This window comes from Eutrigla gurnardus (genome assembly GCF_963514095.1).
Source record: "Eutrigla gurnardus genome assembly, chromosome: 3".
NCBI lineage: Eukaryota > Metazoa > Chordata > Actinopteri > Perciformes > Triglidae > Eutrigla > Eutrigla gurnardus.
In genome coordinates this window covers 9,714,297-9,728,446 of record NC_139917.1, presented here as the reverse complement: position 1 = coordinate 9,728,446, position 14,150 = coordinate 9,714,297, and the positions used below count along the sequence as shown (strand labels likewise).

Sequence of the window (14,150 nt, the reverse complement as noted above, 5' to 3'; positions counted from 1 at the left end):
ATAATTGTCTTTAGATCAGAGAATTAGACCAACATTTTACCTTAACTATGATAAATATGTCATACAATTTTCCCCAGAACCCAAATATAACTTGCAAAAACATGATAGGCATAAAGATATTATTAATAGCATGTATATCGCAATGACAAAGGCATTGCTGCATGCAATTTTCAGCCACATAAATTCCTTTCAGGTGAGTTCATTAATAGGTTCATTGAATGTGTTCATTGAATTGTTGAGATAAATGAGTTGGTCAATGTAGATGCATTTACTAGGCCTAAAAAAGGGAGAGAGTTCCGGCCAAAGAAAGAAATTTCACAAACTTCCATGGTCGGGAATTGAACTGTGGCCGGCCACGTTTAAAGCCGGCGCATTACCTCTACACTATCCTCACGTTTGAGAAATCATTGTCAGTATTATATTAGAACATGTTACTCTTAACGGTACTACCGTATTTAATCGCTCTGTAATTCTTGCCCAAGCAGCCTCGCGATTTTTATTTATCACTACAGTATTCCCTTTATTGGTTATGATGGGTTTGTTCTCCTCGTACAGTTCCATCAATATTTTTTGCTCTGGTCTTTTCTGCCATTTTCTCGATGATTCGACATTCACGGTTCTGGTCTGGCTTCATATCCCGTGAACGGCGTAACACGACAACGTTAACCTGGCTTGAATAAGCCTCAACAAGGCGCGGCTGAAATGCGTTAATGGAACGGGTTTAGCCACAAGTGGAAGTTGGCGTTAGTTCTAACCAGACTTAACCAGGTAAGCGCCGCCTTAATAAGCGAGTTTGGTGGAATACCCCTCTGATTTGGTCACTAACACAACACTTGCTCAGTGTTGTTGTCTTATTGACATTTTCAGATTGACATTTTCGCTACCCACATTTGGCGTGTGGGCGGGTGCCAATTTTATACCCTGTATGTATGTATGTATGTATGTATGTATGTATGTATGTATGTATGTATGTATATTTATTAACTATGGCATATTCTTCTATTTTCCTCTCACCTGGTGTAAGAATAGTGGTTAAAGCTCAGCCCTATGAGATCAAGTATTTTACATCCTTTTTTCAGAACAACCTGGGCTTTCAGAATATTCATGCTGTGGTGGTGTCATATAAATATAGAAAAAGTAATATGACCAGATATAGAAAGGAAAATAAAAAACAGAACATTTATTTCATACATATGTATGGAAACACAGAAAATTATTACATTATTTCTAAATGTTATAAAGCTGTTGGGGGAATCAGGGGGGAAATAATCAAGGCTCTAATTATCATATAAAAAAAATATATACTATTTATGTAATGCAGAAAATGCCCTCGCCTGGTATGTGTGTCATGAAAACTGTGTGTGTGTGTGTGTGTGTGTGTGTGTGTGTGTGTGTGTGTGTGTGTGTGTGTGTGTGTGTGTGTGTGTGTGTGTGTGTGTGTGTGTGTGTGTGTGTGTGTGTGTGTGTGTGTGTGTGTGTGTGTGTGTGTGTGTGTGTGTGTGTGTGTAATGAGACAGACGTTAACATGAGCTACAGACATTTTTTGTCATGTTTCCTGCACTAAACACGGGTTCTCCTTCATCTCAAGCACATTTACTGCTCTCAGCTTGTATGCATAAATAGCTATTCATTATTTATTAGGATTTACAGCTGATACCGACTACAGTAGTGATCATACAGGGTCACGGAACATCTTCATGTATAGACGATCTTAGGCTGATCAAGTGACCGCACAGTAATAGAACAGAATAGCGAATCTGGCTAACTGGCTAAAACAGCACGGGTAGGACTAACTTTTGTTCAGTAACATGATTTGACTCGTGAGTGGTGGCACTGGAGCCCTAGCAGTAGCGTAACTCCTGTTGGGAAGATACTTTTATCTTTTGCTTTTTGCCTTCAGGGGCAATTTGGGGTTCAGTATGTAGCCCAGGGACACTTCGACATGCAGACTGGGGGAGCCGGGAATCGGACCACTGATATTTTCCGATAAGAGGAAAACTCGCTCTACCTCTGAGCCACAGCCATGAGATTAGAGGCAGTGGTTATTTATTAAGGTAGTGAGTGAGTTACTGATGCAGTGAGTTTTTGAAGCAGCGATCTTGTTAATAAGTTAGTGATGTAATTGGTGAGTTGGTTATTGAGGCAGTGAGTAAGTTGGTAAGTGAGCTATTGAGGCAGCGAGTGAGGTTATTTGAGAACTGCTGTAGCCCTAACAGGAAGTTTTGGTCTTCTGCCCTCAGCTGCCCCTCTTTCATACCCTGAGACAACTAGAGGCCCCCATCAGCCCCCCTCCTACTACCCAGAATCCACCAGGGCAGGAGACGGACAGGCAGATGGACACAGCAGTGGTCAGTACTGATTAATGTTGTCTTAAGGCAAATTCACACAAAATGGATACAGCTGTTGTAAACATGTGACCGGTTTAGAACAGCTGGAGGAACCCAGAATAAAGTATTTAGCTGTGATTTAATATCAATAACCAGATTAAAAGAATGCTGAAATAACTCCATAATGATGGTGATCAGTAAAAAGTGTGAAGTCATGTTTTGTTAGGTCTGTCTGCAAGACCACAAGCTGACTACTTTTAAAATGCTTGTTTTCTGAATAAAGTCCAGTTGATGGGTGCTAGGCTATGCTAACATTGTAGCTGCTCCGTCAACACCAGGCTTTGGTGTCACAGCGTCACGCAATCTTGTTGTTCGAGTAGGAATATTTCAACTTGCGCAAATTGTTGCCTCATTCACATTGCGTCATTTTTACGCATCTATACCTGTCTTTGCATTGACTTTGCATGTATTCGTGCCGAGTGCCTTCATTGTTTCCCCTGGACCCTCTGTCACACCCTTGACGTTGGGTTATGACAGAACGACCACTAGAGACACCTGTCGACTTGTGTAGAGACAGAGTTCACCAGTCAACATTGACTTAAGTCCCATTTATTTCAGAGTTTATAACAATAAGTTATGTCTAGATAATTTCAAAAAAATAAATAAAAAAATTAACAAAGCACTTCAAACTTTAAGTATGACTCTTAATACTTTATTTAAAGAATGTTTTAAGATATGATTTACCACAAATGTACCTTTTTATTTTTCTGCTTAGAAGATGGAAACTCTTTACTAGTACAGATTTACACACGAGACTTAATTATCTTTTAACTGACAAACAATTCGAATAGTCAAAAAAATTATTTGTCTCGCTGATGACTACTGAACATATTTTTTTACCAAAATAAGGTCCCGTGGTGGACACAGGAAGTGGCGGCGCCAGAAGTCACACCTCCATTTACTTGCCTTGCTACGAATCAGACATCACACAGCAGCTCTGGAGACACTCCTTTTAAAATGGACAGTAGCTCTAACCTTCTGATCACATCAACAGTTATCTCTCCTCTCATCTGAGTGTGTTTTGTGTCCTGTCAGGCCCCGCCCCCTCCGGGGAAGGCTCCTCCTCCTCCACCACCAGCTCGGCCCTTCCAGTCCCCACCCCCTCTCCTACGCTCCTGTACCCGGATCAAACGCACCTCCAGTCTTCCTCACTGCTGCACCTGCCATATGAAGCTCCGCCCCCGGCCCCTTACCTGCCCTCTGCCCCTCCTCTTCCTCACTCTGCTCATCCTCACTCCACCCACCTCACCCATCACTCCTCCTACCACGCCTGCCTCCCCCCCTCCACCCACTGGGGAGCACTGCAGACTGGAGGCCACGCCACACGGGTCTACTGCCCAGCCCCCAACCCCGCACATGTGGTTGGTTACATCACAGCCCCGCCCCCCCACCTCACGGCCACACACTACATCCCCCCCACCATCTAACTCAGGAAACATAGTTAGCTAATAACACCCCTTTGTGTAAAACTAGCAGTGCTAACCACGCTAACCAGCCCCATAATCAGAAAAGTATATAATTAAAAACAAATGAATAAATTAGAAAAATAAAAGCAAAGACTAAAAAATGACATTGTTAATGTTGTAAAAGATTTTACTGAAAACTGAATGTTGGCATGTTATTAGCTCGTGCCTAATGCACAACACATCTCAGAATAATTTCCTGTTGAAAATGTTGAGGTGTGTTGTCCTTCCCTGTTTCCACGGCAGCCCAGGTGACAGCATCCTCGGTTGCCACAGTGACAAGTTTTGTTTGTTGAAGTCGTCTGAAGTTTTTCAAAATGTCAGCCAGCCAATCAGAGAGAGAGGGCGTGGCCAGTCCCCGTTATTTATATGGGGATATATTTGTGTTGACATTATAATTACACTGGTGGTTTGTTTGTGTTACTGGGTGAATAAAGAACAGTGTTTCACCAGCAGACTGATTCTTCTGTTTGGTCACATGACCTTCACTCAGTGTTAACGTTTCTCCTCGACTCTTTACTGGAGCTCATCACACAAACTAAAACACATGAAAAAACAAACAAAACAAAACAGATGTGGTGGCTGACAACCAATCAGGGGATGTCAGTATCCTGTCAGTGTTAATAATATCATGATTTATAATTGATAATTAATGTTATCAGTTCATGACTGTGTGTGTGTGGGTGTCATCGTCATGGTAACAGCTCACAGGGGATCTCCACAGTCCAGAGGTCGCGACCCCCCCGGGCCCTCAGCGGCTCCTTTAGCCAGCGAGGGTTGGACAGTTGAGTCAGGTGCTTCTCCTGCAGACCTATCAGAACAGCCGACTGCTCCAGGTGCTGTAGCTCTTCCCCCTGCAGGGAGGCAGGGCACAGCCAAGTCCTGCCCACATCCACCAATCCTGAAAGAGAGGCTACGCCTTCAGATACACCTTGTTAACTATCAGGACTATCAAAACACCGACATGGTTTCCCACCTGCCACCACTCCGCGGCCGAACCGCTCTCCAGACTCCAAGAGCGCTTGTATCTGAACCCGGTTCATTCCCAGTGTGCCACTCAGCAACGCCCTCCACCCTTCCTCCTCCCAGTCCCGCCGGGCGATGTGAACTGCCAGGGTTTGATTCTCCAGCTCAGCCAGCAGGGGTCTCCAGCGGCTTTCCACTGTTTTCAGCCCATCCAGAACCAGACCTGCATATGGCTGCCTGAACGACAGGCACCACACCTGCACCGACATGTCTGCAAAACAAAATGGATTAAAAAAAAGCTTGGTGGATCGTGAGAGGGTGTCTTAGGAGAACTAGAGTGTTCAGAGACCGGCAAAATGTCCCTGACGGTGTTTTATATGAGAGATCCAGATTCTCATCGGAGGAAATTACTTGTGTCAGCGTACAGCCTACTGACCACTTTGAATTCGGTTTTTATATTTATTGGATTTGCTCCCAAGTCCGTTTTACACCGCCATTGTCATACACCATGCCATAAAAATACATCGAAGCATCACATTAATTTGTTTGAAAAAGTTATTTTTTGGCCGTTTATTGCGAGAGGACAGTGTGAGAGTGAAAGGGCCGAGAGAGAGGGACGACATGATATAAGAGGGCCACAGTACATGGGGCAGTAACTCTACCACTGAGCTACCAGCACACTTAATGTTGTTTTAATCAGTCAGATCTACTAGTGTCCTTATGATGGGGCAGTCATTATATGACTACTAATATTACTAATACGATTTACGCATTCACACAGTCGGGGTGTTTTTGCCATCTGTCCTTCCTGCATTTGGCAGATGAAATTGTTGCCTTTTGCCTGTAATATGTTTAACTTCTTTGTATTTCTGTACGTTTTCCATAAGATTGTGGTTTGCTCGTCGTACGTGAAATACGCCGCTCTGCTGCCGTAGACTGATCCATGTATGTGATTGGTCAAATGCTGCAAACGCCGCCTCTTTCATGTGCACGCGCTCATAGCTGGACAGGTAAACCCTGGGTTGAGTTAACGAGTTGATAACCAGCTTCGTGTGACCGCTTATCTCCGATTGCCTTTGTTAGGGTAACTTATGCTGGATCTCTGAAAGATATCCTGGGTATGTTGAACTCGCTTCGTAGTACAGGCCTCTGGTAGATAGGTGAGCGTGAGAGGCTGTGAGGGTTTGAAATGGTTGGTTACATTTTTTTTTGTGTGTTTTTTTTTTTCAGGTTTTACAGCTTGGAGCCAAATCCCAATGTCCCAACTCATGGACTTTGATGGGCGTTCCAGTTAAGTGTTTGAGGGTTTAGGTCTGTCCCACGGTCACATCGTCAGGTGCATGAGGGCTTGCTTGCGGACTTTTTGAGCCCTTTATGGCCACTTTGTGTAAGCTAGCATCGATGTTGACTTTGGGAATTATGCACAGTTCATAGCGGGGTTACCGGGGGAAGCCCGGAGGAATTCAAAAATTAAAAAGGTAAAGAAAGAGGACAGCGCATGTGTGGAATATTACATTTACACAGAAACATTAACATTAAAGATTGAATATGGACTCAAATACGTAAAATCATAGGAATGTCATCATAGGCTACACACCTGGTTTATTATTAATATATTACACACGTGGTGTATTATTATTATTATTATTAGGCTATTATTATATCACACACCTGGTTTAATCATCAACCAGTTATTTTAATTTAGCTTATTGAAGCCGTTTGAACTAAAACAAGTCAATAAATGATTTGACAGTACGTCTGGTCTGGGATGATAAGATCATCACACTCACCCATCTACCAGGTGACGTCAGTTAAATCCCTGAGGGTTCAGGGTTTAGACCTTTAGGGGGACATTGGGATTGTGCCTGGATTGGGTCAGAGAGAGACTCCACATTTTTCATCAAACCTCGGAGTTCATGTCATAAACGTCTGCTTCCAAACACAATCTGTCTTATTTCAACGTCTAAATCCATAAAGTAGGAGACATTAAGAAACAATTACTTCGCCACGAAGCCACTTTGATGGATTTCCGCACAATCATTATTTATTCAATGTATTATTTGACTAAATAACGTTGTGTGAGTCATGCCGACCGTACATCTGATGTAGTTTCAACTTATTCCGCCCACTCACCGGAGAACGAGGTTCACGGATCACCGAGGAAACTCATTCAGCAGATTTCTGAACGGAGTCTGGTCTGCTGGGGCAGAGGAGGAAACGTGCTTTGTCCTGATGTTTCCAGTTGAGTCCAAGTCCGACGACGGTCATAAGCGACTGCGCTGCGATTCCCGCGGACAAACCGGAAGTCGTCATGACCCTCAACAAGCTCCACTCCGCGGGTTCTTCTGCTGTAGTCGCTTCCGCTCCGACTCTTCTTCTTCTTCTTCACTAAAATGACGTGCAGCTCCGCAGCTCTGCTGCCGGTCCCAGGTCAGGCGGGTTACCGTGGCTACTACGGTGAAACAGGTTTATTCACCATGTTGTTGTTGTTGCTGCTGTTGTTGTTTTATGACACAGTACTACTACGTGTTTTTAACACGCCGCCATGGCTGCTAACAAACGAAAAGAACAAATGAATTAAATAAATAAACAAGGACATGACGTCAGTCAGAGATAGAACAGAGGATAGGCCGAAAAATAGGTAAGTTTTAAAGTAAAATGAACATATTTGCTTTATTCTGTAAACTACTGACAACAATTCTTCCAAAATCTAATCTTGGATTGTCTGAGCACAAGCACAAGTCTTTTCCTAAATCCTTTTGAGTTCTCCTATCGCCTTTCCTTAACCCCCGTGACATTTTCTCCAAAGGTCAAGAAATAGGAGTTAGGACCATTTTTTTTGACTATTCGACTGCACCCCACGGCTCCTCCTCTTGCTGCTGCCACACTGACTGGTCCCTCATGTGCATGTTCAATAACAATAGCAGTATCAGTATTTATTCATTTCTAATTTTGGGAAACTGGAGGATTTGGTAAAGGCCATATGAAGTGAGGAGCTGCCGGGTCACATGTGGGAGGCCTTTAGTGTCTGAATTCTGCTGGTCTGTAAATCTCATACTGTATATTATGTGTATGTTTTATGTTATGTTTATTAATATTTATGTTGAATAATTCTCAGTTCATCAACTTTGGTATTCATAAAGTTCTGCAGCTGATTCAGGTTTTGTACTTATGTTTAAAATATATGTATATAAATATACTATAAATATAGTATGAGACTGTATGGAAATGATTGTTAAATGTGTAGATGCAGGCCTGACCTCTTGATTGAATCGCATGAACATGAAGATTCAAATGAATTGGCTATTTTATTTGAATGTATGAAGTTTCATAAAAAAATTTAAATGAACCAAAACATTAACTGTGATGTTGCATAAAGAGACGCAAAGCTTGTTCAGTCCATGAAGTTTAGACTCATTTTACAGTTTTATAATTCATTTATCCCACCAACATGCAAATCACAGTGCAGAGAACACACAGCACAGATCAATAAACCAATAAATCAATGTCTCTACAGCCAATCACAGATTAGACGTTCAGGACAGGAAGTCTTTTTTTTTCTTATTTTACACTAGCAGCAGCAGTGATGACATCACAGAAATTAACTGAAACCAAACAACAGGTTTCTATTTCCTGGATGATGTCATTATTTCACTGTTTTCTGTTTTTACACATGAGCTATGACGTCATAACGTCCCACACAATGACGCCACAGAAAGAATATCATGTCGTAATGAAAATCATCTCTTCCCTGGTTACCGTAGCAACGAATGAATCAGATGCTGTAACTGGCAGTCAAATGTAAAACCAAGTGAGCAGAGAAGAAGAAACACATCCAAGAAAATAAATAAGAAAGAAAGAAATAATAAAATATAAAAAAAATCTGTTATATATCAATAAATAAATAATATCCAAAATAAAAAACAATATTGAAAAAAATCACAACACAAAATTAAATCAGGAAGTCAAAGAGCTTTTTATCCACGAAGAAGAAAAACAACAGGGAAAGAGTTTTACAGAGAGCAGCCCGGCAGGCTGATCTGGTCTGATAGTCTGAACCATGACCAGCAGGAAACAGATCAGACACCCTCAGAGACATGGGGATATCTTCTCCCCTTTAACATTGGTCTCTTCTAGAAACATAAGCAGAGTGGTGCTGGTTCACATCCAATGCAAGATCTGGTCTGGTCTCTGGACTAATGTGAGCTGCTCTCGTAGACCTCTGGGGGACCAGAGACAACATTTGGTTCCTCCATTTCTGATTCAGTGACGAGAGGAGGACGATCTCACCGCTCAGAGGAATTTCTAGCTCGAGATGAAATATTTTGTGTAATAATTTGCATCATTCGTCTCTTCTTGTCTTTGCTTTGACTTTGTATGCAATCACTTTGTGTTTGGTGTGAACCAATAAACATTAACAAATCATTTATTCATTATGACAGCTGATGGTCACAATATCAAAATATTCTGATTGATGATTTTACTGATGTTTTATTTCCTGTGTTTTAGGTTTTGACCATGAGACGGATCTGGACTCTGCCTCCTCAGTCGGACCACTCCTGGTCCTCGGGATCAGACTCCTCCTCTGACTCGCTGTACTCAACAGCGATGCGTCGCGACAGGATGGTGGCCACATCATTTCCTGTGGGCTCTCGTTTCTTAGCCTCCTCCTGCTCACGCTGCTCCTGAACCTTTCTCAGCTGGATACCTGCGGACCAGGAGAGACCACAAGCTCAACCACATACCAGACAGCAGGTCAGCACACAGACACAGTAAAACAGTACGACAGCTGACCTCTGCGTATGGCAGCCAACAGGTCGCTGCGGGCGTCATTCATTGGCATGTTCAGTCCACTAGGAGGCTTCCTGCTGTCTGTCGCCAGGGGCAACGGGGGCACAACAGCTGAGGGCGGGGCCTGGCCTCCGGGCCGGGAGGGGGAGGGGGTGTAATTGGCTGGGGGAGGTTGCCGAGGGGAGGGGTTGTAGGGATGGGATAGGACGGCGTCGCCACCTAGTGGAGGAGACATTAATGGAAACCAGTGAGCTGCACACCAACCACTCATGAGTAACTAAAAAGAGGTTGACTGTTACCTTGGTTACCAGGTGGGTGCAGTGGCGTTGTCATGGCAGTGCCATGGGTGGAGCTCTTGGGGAATGCCATCTGTCCCGCTGACGACATGAGAGGCGGGGGCGGCGGAGGGGCTGGAGGGACCTGATGGTCACTGAAGAGAGATGGAAGTCAAAGGTTAAACATGGGGCACGTGATTAAAGTGTGAACTATGTGTGAATGAGTGACTGTGTACTTGGCCTGATTGGCAGAGCCAGCAAGTGGCGGCGGCTGGTGGTGGTGATGATGTGGCTGGTTGCGGCCCAGTGAGTGCTGGCGGGCGGTTGCTGTGGCGACCACAGAGGATGTAGAGGTGGGTCGGAGTGCGCGGTCCAACGACTGAGTCTGACCGCTTCCACTGGTCGCCACATGATCCTTCCCATCATGCCCCTGGGCATCATGGTGGTGGGGACTGGTGTGGAAGGAGAGGTCGTCTGACCTGGAGGAGGTGGGGGGTGGGGACAGAAGTTCAACAGAACCACGAAGCAGATTCTATAAGAAGGCTCCATAACTGGCTCACAGAAAGTTCCTTCATTGATCGTTCTTTTGATGTAAATCTTAGTGTTTTAAATGGTATTTGCACCATTCTTCATTTGTATGTTTGTAAACGTGTATTTGCCGCTGACTGTTTTGGCCAGATCTACATTGAAAAAGAGGTTTAATATATATGGTGATTGACGTGGGTCTGTGATGGAGAAACTATGATGGATTCCTAAAACCACATGGTCCACTAGTCTCCATGTTGTTGGTTCTATAAACAGCTGGTTCAGGTCCAGCAGCTCCTCCTTCCTGTTGCTGTTTACCATCAAATCTGCTCTGTAAACCAACAGACCAACACTGTTCATTCACACACGGAATATCAGTTAAACTAAATATCAATATTCTCTATGTGCAATGATTTGAATGTATCCGTTCAGTTCTATGTTGCTATGGTTACCTGTGAATTATTTACATGTAAATGTACCACTGTGGGACAAATAAAGGATTCTCTCATCTTAAATGTGGACAGTCAGCTCACTAATATTATTTCATTTCCACTGACAAGAGTTTCTATGATAAATGCAGTTATTAATTGTTTGGGAGAAGGGTTGGATCTTTTTCACTCCTTTCTGGAGATGTAAGATAATTATTTATGTTGATTATGAATGTTGTTCATAATCAAGAATTCATTTTTGACAGTTTGTACCATTCTTCATTTGTATGTTTGTAAACGTGTATTTGCCGCTGACTGTTTGGGCCAGATCTACATTGAAAAAGAGGTTTATATATATATATATATATATATATATATATATACAAACACAAACAATCAACACCACTTTCAATACCAGATACACTGATTTAAGCTGGATGAGGTCAGGTGAGCTAATTACGCTATAATAAGATCAGATAAGATCAGATAATCCTTTAATAGTCCCACAGTGCACAAATGTAAAGGATTACAGCGAGAGGAAAGAGCAACAACAAGAGGCAACAAACCAATCTCCGAGTAAGACAAACAGTTTTTAAATGAAGAAGTCAACATGATGTCACCTTGCTGTTAAGCTGCGGTCCTCACCATTTATTTAGTATGCATTAATTTATCAGAGGATTTCTTTCACCATGGTAACACAGCGAGCCCTTACATGTTGCTAGGAGACACGTGTAATCAGATTACTGTGATCAGACTTAGTGGGGTCAGTCCACTGGACCCTTGAGGACATGACGGAGATGATGTGGATCAGAGGACAGGAAGCAGAATAAAACCCAGTACCCCGTCTGTCCAGGAGCGACACTCAGTCATATCTAACTCTCTCCTGGTTTCCATGGTGAGTTGTAGTATCAGAGCTCCATTGTTGATGGCTTTGTAGAGTCGGCAGGCACGTTACTCAGAGTTTACAATCTCAGAGTCTATGGTTAGGTTCAGAGTCCGGGGTAAGGTTCAGAGTCAAGGGTTAGGTTCACAGTCCAAGGTTAGGGTCAGAGTCCAGGGTTATGTTCACAGTCCAAGGTTAGGGTCAGAGTCCAGGGTTAGTTTGAGAGTTCAGGGTTAGGTTCAGAGTCCAGGGTTATATTCACAGTCCAAGGTTAGGTTCAGAGTTCAGGGTTAGGTTCAGAGTCCGGGGTCAGGATCAGAGTCCGGGGTTAGGTTCAGAGTTCAGGGTTAGGTTCAGAATCTATGGTTAGGTTCCGAGTCCAGGGTAAGGTTCAGAGTCCAGGGTTAGGTTCCAAGTCCGGGGTTAGGTTCAGACTCCAGGGTTAAGTTCAGAGTCCAGGTTTAGGTTCGGAGTTTGTTGAGACTGCTTTCTGGAATACTGCCGTGCATTCTGCGCTGTTTCTAACAAAAATCTGAGAGGGGACTTAAACTTAGGGTTAGTTTCCATAAAACACTAAACGTTTTTCTTTTATCAATTGCTTTCCCTTTTCCATATATTGTTTTATAAGTAAACAAATATAGACACAAATATTTAGAAAAAATGTAGAAATTTATAGGCTTGAGCCTTATTACACTTGATCAGGGCTGCAGTCGTAAAGTCAATAAAGTGTTTCCTCACGTCTTCCCCCTGACCTCGAGGGAAAACATCATGAGGTGAAGGAAAGATGAGAAAGATAATCATCAGGATGTAGGAAGAACCTGACTGGAATTTCACTCAGCTACTTCATTATGATGAGACAGCTGATGACTGACAGCTGGTGATTGACTTGGGTCTGTGATGGAGAAACTATGATGGATTCCTAAAACCACATGGTCCACTAGTCTCCATGTTGTTGGTTCTATAAACAGCTGGTTCAGGTCCAGCAGCTCCTCCTTCCTGTTGCTGTTTACCATCAAATCTGCTCTGTAAACCAACAGACCAACACTGTTCATTCACACACGGAATATCAGTTAAACTAAATATCAATATTCTCTATGTGCAATGATTTGAATGTAACCGTTCAGTTCTATGTTGCTATGGTTACCTGTGAATTATTTACATGTAAATGTACCACCGTGGGACAAATAAAGGATTCTCTCATCTTAAATGTGGACAGTCAGCTCACTAATATTATTTCCTTTCCACTGACAAGAGTTTCTATGATAAATGCAGTTATTAATTGTTTGGGAGAAGGGTTGGATCTTTTTCACTCCTTTCTGGAGATGTAAGATAATTATTTATGTTGATTATGAATGTTGTTCATAATCAAGAATTCATTTTTTACAGTTTGCTGAATTTACATTTCATTATTTTAGTTTAGTTTGTTTTAATATTTGTAACATGATTGACATAAATAAATACAAATTAATTAAATAATTATTTCTGTCCACTCACATTTATATATTATTTTTATGTCTGCAATAATAGGCATTTCTGAGGTGTGGGTCACTTAAAATGTTGCTGTCGCCGACCGCGTTATCTCCTGAAGGTCAGATGTTTCCGAGGCTGGAGGAGATATGAAAGGAAGCAGTGAAGCACTTTTCCTTAATATTTAGAGGATCCTAACCGCTCTTATCATGGCTGACACTGACGCATCCTTCAGGTAATTTGTTCCATTAGGAACCTTTCTCAGAGAAGAAGAGTTTCCCGATTGCAGCCTCGGTAGAAGTCATGACGATATGATCTTCAATCCCGTCGTAAATCCAGACGCAGTGCTTTCTATGATGGTGTGTTAATGTGATGTGTTGTTTTGGCCAGCAGATGCCACCAGAGGTCAGTGTCTCGACAGTGTAAAAGGAAGCTGAGCTTCCAGTGTTTCCATCTTTTAGTGCCTAATGAGCTGATCAATTCTAGCCAGCTAGAATTGCTTTTGAAAAAACCCTTAAATCAAGGTGATGTCCAGAGTCCGCTTGCTGTTCCTCCGTCTCTCCACCGAGAGCAGCAGAGCTCAATTCTATCGTCCACTTTCATTTTTACAGAAGTTTATTTTGGTCATGTTATGGCTGCAGCCACCGATCAGCTGATTCTAAATAGTTTGATCTGTGATCTAAATTGATCAGAAGAGCCGATGAGATGACACATTGATTCTGAATTGAAATGTTTCAATACTTGTTGGTCTGTTTTAAATCCTGCTATTAAATTAGCTCTGAAAGTGACGCTACATGTGTGTTGGCGGAGCTCTCTGGGCATCGCGGAGCTTTCAGGCCCTGTTCGGACTGTACATTTCCGTTGACGGACCATTGACGGACGGTTGACAGACCGTTGACGGACGAGGGAAGGCGTGTCTGGTTCATGGAGGAGTTGCCTTGCGGACGCAGTCAGCAGCCATTGAA

At 42.8% G+C, this 14,150-nt stretch overlaps 3 protein-coding genes across 7 annotated transcripts in view; 1 reads left to right on the top strand and 2 right to left on the bottom strand.

Moving 5' to 3' along the window:
* alg13 (ALG13 UDP-N-acetylglucosaminyltransferase subunit) overlaps positions 1-3,814 on the top strand; it is a gene marked incomplete at its 3' end in the record, with an annotated part of 41,189 nt that extends 37,375 nt beyond the window's left edge. For 2 of the 3 annotated variants that reach the window (XM_084005312.1, XM_084005311.1), the window contains exons 24-25: positions 2,241-2,348; positions 3,237-3,496. In XM_084005312.1, the coding sequence (XP_083861438.1) occupies positions 2,241-2,348; positions 3,237-3,343 (215 nt within the window). Of the gene's footprint in view, positions 1-2,240; positions 2,349-3,236 lie in introns of all 3 variants that reach the window. The other variant, XM_084005313.1, reaches the window with a different exon arrangement.
* Positions 3,815-3,877: 63 nt separating this feature from the next.
* LOC311010741 (protein EOLA1-like) lies at positions 3,878-7,155 on the bottom strand. 3 transcript variants are annotated; one of them, XM_084005338.1, is made up of 3 exons: positions 6,607-6,666; positions 4,827-5,087; positions 3,878-4,751 (listed from the first exon to the last, which is right to left on the bottom strand). In XM_084005338.1, the coding sequence occupies exons 1-3, from the start codon at positions 6,608-6,610 to the stop codon at positions 4,543-4,545; spliced, it is 474 nt and encodes a 157-aa protein (XP_083861464.1). In that variant the 5' UTR covers positions 6,611-6,666; the 3' UTR covers positions 3,878-4,542. The 3 variants fall into 3 exon arrangements, with proteins under 3 accessions (XP_083861464.1, XP_083861466.1, XP_083861465.1); XM_084005340.1 differs by lacking the exon at positions 6,607-6,666 and adding an exon at positions 6,950-7,155 and having other exon boundaries at positions 3,919-4,751; XM_084005339.1 differs by lacking the exon at positions 6,607-6,666 and adding an exon at positions 6,967-7,153 and having other exon boundaries at positions 3,934-4,751.
* A 2,085-nt stretch (positions 7,156-9,240) lies between these two features.
* On the bottom strand, positions 9,241-11,705 carry LOC311010882 (uncharacterized protein; the record flags this gene model as incomplete). Its single annotated transcript, XM_084005525.1, has 5 exons — positions 9,241-9,524; positions 9,611-9,826; positions 9,907-10,037; positions 10,119-10,414; positions 11,676-11,705. 5 exons carry the CDS (start codon positions 11,703-11,705, stop codon positions 9,361-9,363), a joined length of 837 nt encoding a protein of 278 aa, XP_083861651.1. The 3' UTR covers positions 9,241-9,360.
* Positions 11,706-14,150: the final 2,445 nt, after the last annotated feature.

Coding starts and splice junctions, on each gene's coding strand:
- LOC311010741 (XM_084005338.1), bottom strand. Junction 4,752..4,826: donor CGGCCGCGGAGTGGTGGCAG/GTGGGAAACCAT, acceptor CCTCTCTTTCAG/GATTGGTGGATGTGGGCAGG.